The sequence below is a fragment of the Chinchilla lanigera genome, unplaced genomic scaffold (assembly GCF_000276665.1).
Source record: "Chinchilla lanigera isolate Chin_1 unplaced genomic scaffold, ChiLan1.0 scaffold00003, whole genome shotgun sequence".
NCBI classification, from domain to species: domain Eukaryota; kingdom Metazoa; phylum Chordata; class Mammalia; order Rodentia; family Chinchillidae; genus Chinchilla; species Chinchilla lanigera.
In genome coordinates, this window is record NW_004955404.1 from 12,045,568 (window position 1) to 12,058,048 (window position 12,481).

At 54.0% G+C, this 12,481-nt stretch overlaps 2 protein-coding genes across 7 annotated transcripts in view; one reads left to right on the forward strand and one right to left on the reverse strand.

Moving 5' to 3' along the window:
• Stk24 (serine/threonine kinase 24) overlaps positions 1-4,121 on the forward strand; it is a 106,381-nt gene extending 102,260 nt beyond the window's left edge. For all 3 annotated transcript variants that reach the window (XM_005374077.2, XM_005374076.2, XM_005374075.2), the window contains exon 11: positions 1,052-4,121. In XM_005374077.2, the coding sequence (XP_005374134.1) occupies positions 1,052-1,088 (37 nt within the window). In that variant the 3' untranslated portion in view covers positions 1,089-4,121. The remainder of the gene's footprint in view (positions 1-1,051) is intronic.
• A 536-nt stretch (positions 4,122-4,657) lies between these two features.
• Positions 4,658-12,481, reverse strand: part of Farp1 (FERM, RhoGEF (ARHGEF) and pleckstrin domain protein 1 (chondrocyte-derived)) — a 266,618-nt gene continuing 258,794 nt past the window's right edge. For all 4 annotated transcript variants that reach the window (XM_005374079.2, XM_005374081.2, XM_005374078.2 and 1 more), the window contains exons 22-27: positions 12,311-12,393; positions 12,123-12,235; positions 11,690-11,856; positions 8,101-8,208; positions 7,489-7,640; positions 4,658-6,105 (exon numbers count right to left, since the gene is read on the reverse strand). In XM_005374079.2, coding sequence (XP_005374136.1) covers positions 6,024-6,105; positions 7,489-7,640; positions 8,101-8,208; positions 11,690-11,856; positions 12,123-12,235; positions 12,311-12,393 — 705 coding nt within the window. In that variant the 3' untranslated portion in view covers positions 4,658-6,023. The remainder of the gene's footprint in view (positions 6,106-7,488; positions 7,641-8,100; positions 8,209-11,689; positions 11,857-12,122; positions 12,236-12,310; positions 12,394-12,481) is intronic.

Here is a 12,481-nt window from a genome sequence, read left to right on the forward strand (position 1 = left end):
GCATGTGGGGTCACTTGGGCCGTTTATCATCTGCAAGTGGTGATTGCTAGGTTGCGTGTTGTGAGCCCCGCTGCCTGGGCCTCTAGCGGAAAGCACAGCCTTGACACTTGAACTTTATTCTCCCACCTTAGTGAAGGGTGTTGTGAGATTTTTATGCCTAGGATCAAAACTGAACGCTGTTTACTTGGCTGCTTCAGTTTTGGGGCAATCAAAGGAGTCAGTGGGCTTTGATCTCTCCCTGCCACCCTCTCAATACCAAAAGCCATATAACAAATTACAGAAATAAAGGAAAGTGGAATTTTAAGAGTCACCCTTATGCTTACCCCAGAGCACACTTTATGTCCCTAATAGGTATTTTTCATACCTCTTTCTAGTGGCATTTATTTATCATGAAAAAGAGCCTCACAGTAAGCAACTATTTTCATCCATATCATTTTTAACGTATTGCCTTCTGACGTTGTATAAGCTTAGGTAAACCACTCAGTTTTCCTACATAGTTGCAAATTACAGCGCCCATGACTTCTTTCCTGTAGTGTTTATGATAAAGAACTTGCGCGTGTAAACCGTACGGTATAGTACATGTGTTGTTCTGTATGCACTTACTGTGTATATTTTTCATAATGCTTATAGGTAATTATTTATTATATTTTTCAGTTACAATTTACATAACTGTTTCTCTACTGTTGGGCAATAAAGTTGTTTTGCATTTATAGTTTCAAAAACTCCTGAGACATCTCTGCAAATACATGGTTCCCACCCGGGGTGTTATTTCCGAGACGAGTCTAGGAAGTAGATCCCGGGACCGAGTCAGTGTTCTGGTGGCCGGGAAAGTTCCCCTCGCTGACGCGCACAGCAGCCGTGGCCGGGTCCCTGGGGTCTTCATGCGTCACTAGGTGTTAGCAGCTGTCAGCAGTAAGCCTTGTTGATGTGTTGATATTTACTCCACTGATTTTTTTTGTTTGCCAGAACTTGGGTTATTATTTGAAATTTTGTACACGGGTTAGAGGAATGAGATTTATTTACTTTTATTTCCCTTTTCTGTTTTCCCCAGATACTCTCTCAGTGGCGGAGGGATGTCATCCCACTGAAATCCCTTTGGCATTTGGGGTCTTGTTTTTCCTGTTTTCTTCTTCATCCTCCTTCTTTTTAAAAGTCAACGAGAGCCTTTGCCGACTCTGCCGAGGAGGCGCCAGCAAGGGGACGGTGTGACCAGGGACGCAACTGGGGACGCGGCGCGCCCCCACCGCACTGGAGCCGCACGAAGTCTCTCAGATGGGGCGGGGATGGTCAGCTCCTCCAAGTGGTTGTTTTATTTTTGTATTGTTTTTTAATTTTAACCATAGTGCACATATTCAAGGAAAGTATCTTTAAAAACAAAAACCAACCCTGAAATGTATATTTGGGATTCTGATCAGGCAACTGAAGACATGAAACCTCAGGTATCCTGCTTTACGTGGCTCGCTCCCCCCGGGGACTGAGACGCGCCCTGGCGGATGGGTGTACAGATTTGTATATAGTGTCGTTTTTACAGAACCCTCTGGCGTGCATAAGGATCACTGTGCACACACTGGCCAAGTGCTTCTGTAGATAATGTCCGTGGAGTAAATATTCGACAGGCCATAAACTTGAGTCTATTGCCTTGCCTTTTATTACATGTAAATTTTGAATTCTGTGACCAGTGATTTGGATTTTATTTTGTATTTGCAGGGTTTGCCATTAATAATAATTAATGCCCCTCTTACAGAACACTCCTATTTGTACCTCGACAAATGCAAATTTTCCTCTTGTTTGCCCTACACCCTTTTGGTACACGTAGAAGTTGATTTCCTTTTTTCATTGATGGTACTATTTCTTAGTGTTTAAATTGGATCATCTGTTGCCTCATGAAGCTTTAAATTATTACTTTAAGTTTCTCCCAGATGAAGCGCTCTCGTCTCACCTCTGTTTGGATTCGTGCCACTACCCGTCTGCGCCCGATGTCCTGTCCTCTGCACCATGATTTTCCGTTGCACCTTGTAGTGGAATCTGCATATCATCTTGCCACCTAGAAGTGTCTGGATGCTTACACGAATAAATTTTATAACACACTTATTTCTCATACTCTTCTTGACACATGACTGTAGCGGACAGGTCTGCTGTTCGTGTGTGTGGTTGTGGGTGTGTGTGTTTGTGTGGAGGGTGAGACATCTCAGAAGACTGCAGGGAAGCAGCAGATGTCAGAAGGCCGAATGTCCTGGTCAGCAACCTATGCAACTCGTGTGATTGACTGGTCACTGAGAAAGTGTGCTTGGATGTTGCTGGCTTGTAAAATTGCTGTACCTCTTGCTGGGACCCTAACAGGTGGTTTTCGTTCCCTTAAAGGGGGCCTAGATGTTGCTGGTACAGTTGGCCAGGGTGTCTGATTTCCTTCGCTTGGTGCAATGCATTGCTTGGCAAGTGAAGCAGGCCATGTCTGGGTTTCTGGGATGGGAAGGGGCTCTAGTAGCAGTTCTTGACTGTCTCACTTAGGTCTTCATAGCATTTTATAGTTTTTGATGTTCGTTGCTGTCAGCTCTTTATTAGAGTACTGGTTCTTATGGAAGAAGACAAAAGATTTTGGGAGACAAGGAAGTTATTGAGCTTTGGGAAGTAAGCTCAGCCATCTGCTGGTGGTCCTGGTCTGTATGGGACAGGGACCAAGGACAGGCCTGGCTGGAGGTGTTGGTAGGGGGTGGGACTGGCTGTTAACAAACAAAAGTCTGTGGTTTTTAAACTATTGAATGATAGTATTTTATCAGAAATGGATTTGGGTTGGATATTATTTTCTGTAAGGGGTACATCTTGGTTAATGGGAAATAGAACTGAATCACTAATTCTTGTCTGCACTCTTCCACAGCAAGAATATTACCTTGAACAGTACAATCCGAGAATATTTCATTTCGTCTTTCTGGGGTATTCTGTATCAAAGCAGTATGTGTCTCTCTATGAGGCATAACCCAAAGGCCAGTTTTGTTGTTGCAGGAGAAAGACTCACTTAGGCCGCTACAGCCCGGAGTGCACTGCTCTTGGGTTTAGAGCACCAGCGCAGGCGGCAGCTTTTCTGATTGACAGAGCTCTTCACATGTCCAGGTGGACAGTGACATGACTTCGGTATTGAAGCCAGTCTCGTTTTTCTTTTTAGTGCTCGGGATGGAACCAGGGTTTCCATCCCTAGCACAATGGAACCTGCTAGGCAGGCACTGAGCCCTGTCCCCAGCCCTCAAAACTAGTAGTAGCAGTTAGTGCTGGATGGCCTGGATCCTGAGTACACAGTGTGAGCAGTTAGTGGAGTCTCTGCAATCACTAGGCCATGGTAATGCATAGCTCCATCCCCCAGAAAAGCCACAGATGATTCTATTGCATTTCATGGGCTCTGGTGGGTGGGTGGGGGCTGTCTTAAGAGTTCAACAGTGGATCACCCCACTATCCAATCTTTCTAGGTTGCTACTTCCTATGGATGCAAAGTCAGCTGAAATGTTTCCAAGGGCATCTTTAGCCAAGCAAGTGGGCATCTGGGATTCTGCTTCTAGGCCTTGAGTATAGCAGGGGCAGATACTGGAGCTACAGCTGAAGCTGCCTGCACAGTGCAAACTGCTGTCCATCTTCAAGGTGACCTGTGGGTCCTGCAGCTGAGGATTTGCTGTCCCTCAGAAGCCGCTCATGCAGCACGGTGGGAGAGTGAATGCAGTATGGCACCGTGGTGCCGTGTGCAGTTTGGCTGTGATTTATGCCTTTGAAGTCGTCTTCTGTGTTCCAGCTGGCTGGACCCAGAGGGGTGACTTAGAATGGATGCCTTGGCCACCTAGCGGCCAGGCTTAGTCTCTTGATGGAACCAGGCGCCACCTGCCTTCCAGAACCCCTAGTCTTATTCTCTAGTTGCTCTTGTCAAGTGTGTGGTTTGGTTCTCTGTGAAGTATTTTGTACCTTTCCTTTGGCAAAACATGCTCAGTTTATAAGCATTTTTATATTTCCTTCCTTAAAAAAAAAAATGGCATCTGTATTTCTGCTACCAAATACAGTGATGGAGGCAGAGGGCACCGAAGGGCGTGCTCTTGAGCACTTGTACTCTGTTATGCAAGGGTCAATAAAGCTCTCAGAAAATGGTTCTTCTGTAATTCTGTGTTTGTGTGCGTATGTGTGTGTGTACGTGTGTGTGTCTGATGCTATCCCCTCCTACCAGGTTGCCCACGTTATTTTCACTTAATTTTCTTGAAGCTACAAGGGGTGCTGGTCACACTCGGGAACCATTCAAAAATGCTGAAATTGAGATCACCTTGTCCCCAAGCCTTCCAGAGCTTACTGACTTCTGGAGGGGAGCATTTTCCTGATACTGCACGGCCCCCTCTGGGTCCCTGGCATTTGCCCAAGTTGGAGACTTCTGAACGATCTGTAGCCTCCAGGTCCTTCCTCAGGGCAGCCAAAGGTGGGTGCTTCCTCTCACTCCTCCCTCTCCTCGCTTTCGTCTTTCTCCCTCGTCTGTCCAGGCCTCCATACCCAGCAGCATGCTAGAATGTTGTCTCCCTGGCACCATCCTTCCTCAGATGTCCTTGAGCGTCTGTCCTTTGCCATCACACCCACCCACCGAGTCCCCACTCCCGCCACACCCGATGGAAATAAAGACAAAAGGCAAGAAGGCTGCTTATTTTGCCTTAAAACTTCAGTATGCTGGATTGTGGCGTGAGGTATTTTTATTCCCTTTTGTTAGTACTGAAAACCATCTGGTACACATTGTAAGGCAAATGATTAACACATCTCAAGCTCCTCCTCTCATTGTAAATCGTGGATGACAGCCACAGCTCCAGGACACTGGTGTGTCAGGTTAAGTTGGCGTCCCCCGTTGGGGGCATAGGGTGCTGGGAGAGGACTGTGCTGAGTTGGCCGACTTGAGTTAGGGCTCAAGAACGCTAAGGGAATGATAATCAGAGGACAGGCAAAAGTTTTTCCATTTGTGGGCCCCACCGGGTTCCGGAGAAGTGTGACTGTCCCGGCGGTGCAGTGTCCTACAGTGGATACCCATGCCTGGGGGGGTGAGTATAAAAAGAGGAAAGACTTCCGTTTTGAAGACAGGCACAATAGATAACTACTAGAGAATGTGGTTTCGAACCACGGCGGCGGGAGGACGACTAGGTACCATGACTGTACAATGCTTCTGCGCCCACAAAGCTCACACAACCCCTCAACGAACAGCACAAATGGCTCCGGTCAGTGACATACAGGTTCTCATGCGTGTGAAACAGACAGCAAACACCACAGCCTAAGAGCTCCCCATGTACACACCACTCACGGTACAGCGCGACAGCCCAGGAATTGCACTGGATTTCTGCCTCTTCACAGAAAACAACCCCACTATAGTCTGTAAATAGTAATCACTTCAACATTTGGTCAACTGCCGCCAAGAAGCCGGTCTGGTGACAAGGGTGTCACTGGAGTAGGAAGCCCCTCGGCCAAATGGAGTGTGTGGCAGGTCACTTATTAGTCAAGGAAAGTGAGTCCTACGAACTTCCTATTATAAAAGTAGAAAGATTGAAAAAACCGAAATCTGAAAATGATCTCTTGTTTAAGACCGCGCCATGTGTGTTGAGAACACTGCAAAGTCCGTTTTTGAAAACAGCAGCTCACGGATGAAAGTAAAAGTCCTTTTCTAAGGAAAAGCACGCTGGCCCTGTCTTCGGGTGGATGGATGTGTGTGCCCTGCGCTCGGGGTGCGGGTGTGAGGGGAAGAATGTCATTTGGCACTCTTGAATGACGATGTCTCAATACTGGCACAGACTAAAGAGCAGCCCCAGGGGATGACGGGTGAGACCCCCAGGCCAGGAGCTGGAGGCTGCCCGTCCCAAAGACAGACTGTGGGAGAAGACGAGGTCAGGACAGGCGCCTGCAGAGGGAGACGGGAGAGTTGCTGTAAAACCGCGTTTTGTCCGGACAGGAGTGAGTTCGTCAGACACAAGGTAACTGTCTTCCAGTAAAGCAGCCACAGCTGGGCCAAGCGGCCAGGGGTCCAGCCGTCAGTACACGTGGGATTCTTTGTGACTCAGAACGTGGGCCCGAGAGGCTGAGCAGGTGGCACTTCGGATGACTTCCATCCACCTGAAACGGGAGGAAGTGTGTGACCCCCGGGCCACTATAAACCCACGTCCAGTTTTTCTTACAAGTGCACCTTATGACCCTCAGTAGCATCCTTACCAAAATGGCACACTGCGCGCTGCTGTGCGCTCAGCCACGGCAGAAGAGCTTGTAAATGAACAAGGCCTCAAGTAGAGGGCCCCTCCAGTTGTTACTGAGGGTCAGTCAGAACCAGTGGCCTGGGCACAGTCACGGTGTAAGGAGCTGGAAGTGCCAGCAGTCACGGTGAACGGGAGCAGTTCAGGGTGGTGGCTTTTGTCTGTGGGGAGACGCCTACCTACTGACCCTTTTCAGGGATACTGCAGAGAACTCGGGTGGGCTTGGAGGTTCTGTCTTACAGAAAGCCAGTGGTGCTCAACTTGGGACCAGGGGACATTTGGCAGAGTCTGGAGATACATCTGGGTGTCAGTGCTGAGGGGGTACCACTGGCTTCCAGTGGGGGCGGCCAGGGATGCAGGTACACATCATACTGTACCCAGGACCACTTCCTCAACCCCGAGGTCGCTGGTTTAGGGCTCAGTAGTACGGAGGCCGAGAGGCCCGCATTTGGCCAACCTGTCCACCTTCTTCCCAGGGCTCCTGGCATCTCCAACGACAACAGCACCCAACTTGGGTCAAGCCAGCTCTCAAGCCCCTCACTCCACATGTTCCTACCCGGGATCAGGTCTGGGAATTACAGCCTGTGGGCTCATTTTGCAAGCAGGAACTGGTATTTTGTGGGTGTCCTAGAGTTTTACACAACCATGGTCTCGTTGCACGGTATTCTCCAGGGAAGGTCCGCAGCTCATAACGGGCCCAGCACGAGGAAGGGCAGGTTACAGTCCTGTCAAACTTCCTGGCCAGGATGAGGCTGCTCCCTGACGGGTTACCTGTCTGCATTATAGCCCGAACCCTGCACTCTGGGGACAGCCGCTTTTGGGGTTTGCTCTGGGATGCCTTTCCCAGAGGCCTGGAATTCCTACTTGAAATGTGAATTTTAGGAACAGCCTCAAAGCTCTAGCTCAGACGCCGTAGCCTGACTTTGTTTCCCCCTCTGCAGCTAAATTAAGCCCTCTCTGCTTGGATCTTATGTTATGTAGGTAGATGCAGTAACAAGACCTTAAAAAAAAAATAAGGGCACAGTAAGAAGAGCTGAGCTGTCCCTTCACGCGGCCCTAAGTGCCACAGTGGTGGATGAGCTAACCACACTGGGTGGGACGGGCTGACGCCTGTCCCCAGAGACTCAGGACTCTGCTGGCCTCCAGGGTACAGCTGAGGTGTGTGCTGGTGGCAGGCAGAGGCCCCGGGTTTACTGAGCACTTGAAGCCTTGGGCAGGACAGGGAGGGCGTGTTTCTGGGGACACCGACCTTTCAAACGTGTACTCGCTCTCAGCCCTGAAGTAGTACACGTGGGACTTGAAGTGCAGCTTGAACACGTAGTCCTTGTGGATGTTCTCAGACTCCGAGGGGATGGTGAGTGAGTATCCGAGCAGAGGCAGGCTGGCGAGGGGATGATTGTCCTGCAAGGGGCACAGGGGTGACCCTGGAGAGGCAGCTTGGGGTCTGGCTGCCACCCTTCTTCCAGCAGTGGTCCCGGGAGCCCAGGCGTCTCCACCCTTGGGCTCTGGGCCTGGGAGGAAGTGGACTGTGAGCAGCTGGTCCTGGCTACTGAGTCCAGTCCGGGATGTGAGCCACTGGGTCATCTCGTTCCTGTCCAGGTGCCCTTTCAAGGCTTCCCTGTGTCGGCCTTCATGGAGAGCTGAGGTGGCCTTCCCCCGCTGGTCCAGTGCAGGACCCCGAAACACCGCTTCCTCACCCGCCACACCTGGCCGGGCTCAGCGGCGCTGGCTCAGGGAAAAGTCCTGTGGGCCTTCAAGGCCGCTGCCTGCCAGGGTCTAGGTGCTGCATGGGGACGCGGGCTTCACCACTCTGCCCCCACCCCCGGCAGGAGGTTACCTTAGGCTCCTGCCAGCCACTCACCTGGTGTGACTTGTAGAAGAACAGGCAGAAGTTTGTGAACACCACCCACAGCTTCTGCCACCCGTTGCTGTTTTTGAATTTCCTCAGCAGGTTCCCAGACAGCTGGTTCTGAAAGACAAGGGGGCCGGTCAGGAGCACAGGCGGGCTCCCGCAGCAGTGAGAGGATACAGGTCGTGGCAGGGTGGTGTCGTCTCTGGCTAGGCTCTGTGGGGCGGGCGCAGGAAGTGCCTGGTTCTAGGAACAGACTTCCTGCCACGGAGACACTTCCTGACCTAAGAACAAGAGCCCCACCGCTCCCTGGCACGAGAAGCTAATGGATCGTAAGAACTTGATGTGACTAATTCATTGTCACCTATTACAGGTTAAATTATGCCTCCCCTACTCCCATCCCCAGGAACCTCATTTGGAAGTAGGGTGGTCACAGGTATAATCAGCTAAAATGAGGTCACACTGGGGTAAGGTGGCCCTTTATCCAGTGTAAGGTCCACAGAAGAAACACCCAGGGAGGACACCATGTGACGTGGACAGAAGCTGGAATGACACATCCACAGCAACACCAAAGATTGCCATGAGACAGAGGCAAGGCAGGGCCCGAAAGGTTACAGGGGGAGCCTGGGTGGCCAACACACTGACTTTGGAGTTTGGCCTCCGGAGTAAATTTGTTGTAAGCCAACCCGTTTGTGGTCCTTTTCCTAGGAAACAATCCATTGCCCTGGACAGGGAGATCTAGTCATCTTTCACAAGCAGCTCCTGGCTGCCACCTAGTGGCCAGGGCTGGAAGCCATGCTCCCCTGCTTGGCGCTGGCCTGTGAGGCCCCTCCTTTTAATTTGCCTCTCCATTTAATGCCACAGCTCTGCAGGGGCCTGCCAGGGTGTGGAAATGTCTGGATCAGGCCAAGGCCTGGGCCAGCTGCTACGACAGATGTGTGCACAGGTAGCTCCGAGGGACACACAGAGGAAGATGTCCTCAGCAGCTTTGAAAGGACAAGAAGAGGCCTGTCCACCTCATAAACTGTTGCTCAGTCCTTTTGTCAAGTGGCATTACTGGGGGACTCTCCAAAAAGGTGGAAAGGGATGGTGGTGATGGCTGTGCAGCTTATGGAGGTGGTTAAAGCCATGGAACTGCTTGTTTAAAAATGGTTAAACGGGGCCAGATATAGTGGTGCACGCCTGTAATCTCAGCATTCAGGAGGCTGAGGCAAGAGGATCGGCGTGAGTTCAAGGTCAGCCTGGGCTACATAAGGGCATTCAAGGCCAGCCTGCACTATATAGCGAGACCCTGTCTCAAAAGCAAACAAACAAAAAAACCGACATTTTTTTAAAAAATCATAACTAAATATATCTTCAAGTCTACTCCACCCCATAACACCCACGAGCAAAGGCCTCTGATTGGCAACTGAAGTTGAAAACAGACATTTCTATCTTCCAGGCTGGCAGGGGCAGCACAAGGGAGCTGTGACTGGTGAGAGGATGTGGGCTAGGCTACGGGAGGCCGCACCTGCAGCCTGCGGAACTGCGTGGGGCCCTGTGGCCGGCTGGACAGGGCCACCATCTCCGCCCTGGCCCTGGCCCCGTACTGCTGGCAGCAAGGGTCAAGCCAAGCAAGGCTGTGGGTCTCCAGCACGGGTCGGTGTTACCCAGAGCCAGTGGATGCCTGTGTGGCACTGCCACTGCACACTGGGGCAGGGAGCCCACGCTAGAGCAGCACCGGGAGAGCCCTCTGTCCCTGGGACACCAAGCCCCCACAGAGCCGCCCCAGGCCAGCTGCAGCTCCTCCCAACTCACTCCTGCAGCTGCCTGAGGTTCTTGGTGGCACAGGGCCCTAGTCTGTCCCCCGCCCCAGCAACCCGAGTCCTCAACCCCGCGGAGCTCATGGCCCCTGCGCTCCTCGCTCTGGTCCCTCCGCCCACCCCACCTCAGCTCCAGCTACCAGTCGTTCAGGAGACACCGGGACAGACAGTTGGCACAGGACGAGAAAGGCCATGAGTCAGGAGGTGTCCCCTTATCTGTCCTTTCGGGGCTGGAGGCTCAGGGCCGGCCAGAGACGGTCACACATCTGGCATGTGAAGCTGCGCGCCTCTCACCCCGACCGAGCACTGTGCCTGGGAAGGGGCTTTCCGGCAAGAAAGGGATGCGTGCAGGTGACAGGCCAGCCACGTCCGCAAGTTCGTAACCCTCAACCCATCTGCAGCCTCCAAGCCTTCAGGTTTGCTACGGAGGATTGGGAGTCGGAACGCGAGGCTCTGCAGGCCGAGGCAACAGGAAGACATCCTAGGATGACCATTCCTGGGTGTGAAATCCCCTGGGGCTCACAGCTGGGCATGGGGTGGCCATGGCCTGGGGCCAGCCTGCTCACCCGCGAGAAGACAAGGGGATTGCAGGTGTGCAGACGGCTACCCAAAGCGCGGACCGGAAGAGGAAGAGGTCCCCCGGGGCCCTGACTGCAGTGTCTACTGCATATTCAGGGACCAGGCCTCCAGGGATTCAAAGAGGCTGGCCACCCCCAGCAGTCCCCTGCCTTGAAAGTGACCAGTCACACTGAGACAGAAGTAGGGCCACGATGGTCTCCCTCCCGCAACAGAGCACTTCCACCCACAGCCTGGGTCCGCTAAGTGCCCCAAATGAGCCAGCCTGCGGAGCTTCCCTGCGCCCCCAGGAGCAGGTCCCTAGGCCTGCAGCCAGCCCTGCGCATACCCAGAAAGGGGAAACCGGAAGCAGAAGGGCGAACTGGAAGCGGAAGGGGAGCTACCGCGTCAGCACACGCGCACTGGTGCGAAGGCCACGTGACCTGGGTGTGCGGAGCTCGGCAAGGCGGGGCGAGGCGAAGCGGGGCGAAGGGGGCGTCTGGCTGGGAAGAAAGCTGGGGGCGCCAGGGTCTCATGGCCTCAGAACCGTGAAACGCGTGGCAGGTCTGCACAAGAGTGAGGGTCGCTTCCAGAGCTCAGTCCGGAGACTCCCAGAGAGCTCGGGCAGCGCCGACACACCTCGGGATCAGAGGGCCAGCCGGCCGTCCTCGGCCAGTCCCTCGGGTCCCCTGCGTGGCCCAGAACATTCTGGAAAGTGAGTCGAGCCTTTCCCGCGGGGGACGCCGCCAGGGAAGCAGCGCGCTGTCGGTCGGACACACAGGAGCCGGCAGTCCCGAGCGGCCCACCCGAGGACTAGGGCTGGCGCTGGCGGGGCCAGCAAGATGGAAAGGCTCTCGGAGTGGGATTCGCGCTGCCCGGCGGCGGGCGTCCTGCCGCGATCCTGGGGGAGGCCACCTGGAGTTCCCTGCCCTGTGAAGCCGCTCAGGCTGCAGGCTTCAGCGCCTGCCGCCCCGCAAGCCCAGTCCCCCCCTGATTAGGTGCCCGCCTGGCACAGGGCGCCGCCGCCACACCTAACTTATGGCACGGGACTAGAGAGAGCGGTGGGCACGGAGCTGCCCCACGGACGCCGGCGCTGCACTGCATTAACAGGAGGGCGACGCCCACCCTGCTCCCCCAGCGGGGTACCCCCGCGCCTGAGCCACAGGGGCCGAGGCCGGCACGGACCGGGCCGGCAGGCCCAAGGGCAGGAAGATCGCTGCCGCCACCCGAGCCCCCGCAGGTACCTCCACGGCGATGCTGAAGTCCACCATGGAGACGCTGGTGCTGCGGTGCCAGCACACGTGCACCATCGTGTTGCCGCGGTGAGGGCTCTGGCGCTCCAGCGAGGTGCGGGAGGCGCTCAGGTCGTCCTCCGACTCTTGGTCCGCTGCCGTGGCTTCGTCGGGAGACTCTGTGGGAGGTGGCAAGAGGTAGCCCTAATGACCGCTCTGCGGCAGGAGAAGCTTTTTCTGTTGAAGGCGATCCTCCTGCCTCAGCCTCTCTAGGGCCAGGTGTAAGAAAGCCTTCCCCGACAAGGAAAGGAACCCAGTGTGGGGCTGCTTTGTGGTCTTAAACACGAATGTAGATCTGGATAAGAGGCCCACCCCCTGAAGGGGTTTTAAACAGTAAGATGCCACTCAGCCTGGGTGAGCCCTTGCTGTGGGTTGGGCCACTCACTGTTGTCAGGGGGGCTGCTGGCGAGGACCTCAGCCGTGGGGCCGCTGCTCTTCTCAGCCAGGTCGATGGCCATCTTTATGTCCTCCACCCATTTCTCCATCTCGGCCCGAGAGCTGGAGACAGACACAGGCGTCAGCTTTCAGACCCCGGCAGGTCCAAGCTGACAGGTAAGTTGGTCCTGGGGTTACCTGGCGGCCACGACGATGGACTGCCGCTGGCCCCGCAGGGTCAGGCAGTGGGGGACCCCCCACTCATCCTCGCTGTCCTGGATCTGGGGACAAGAGTGCAGCACATTACTGGGGTGCAGAGGCACGACACTTTCAGATGCTCCCGGAACGGCACCCGGGCCACTCCGAGGG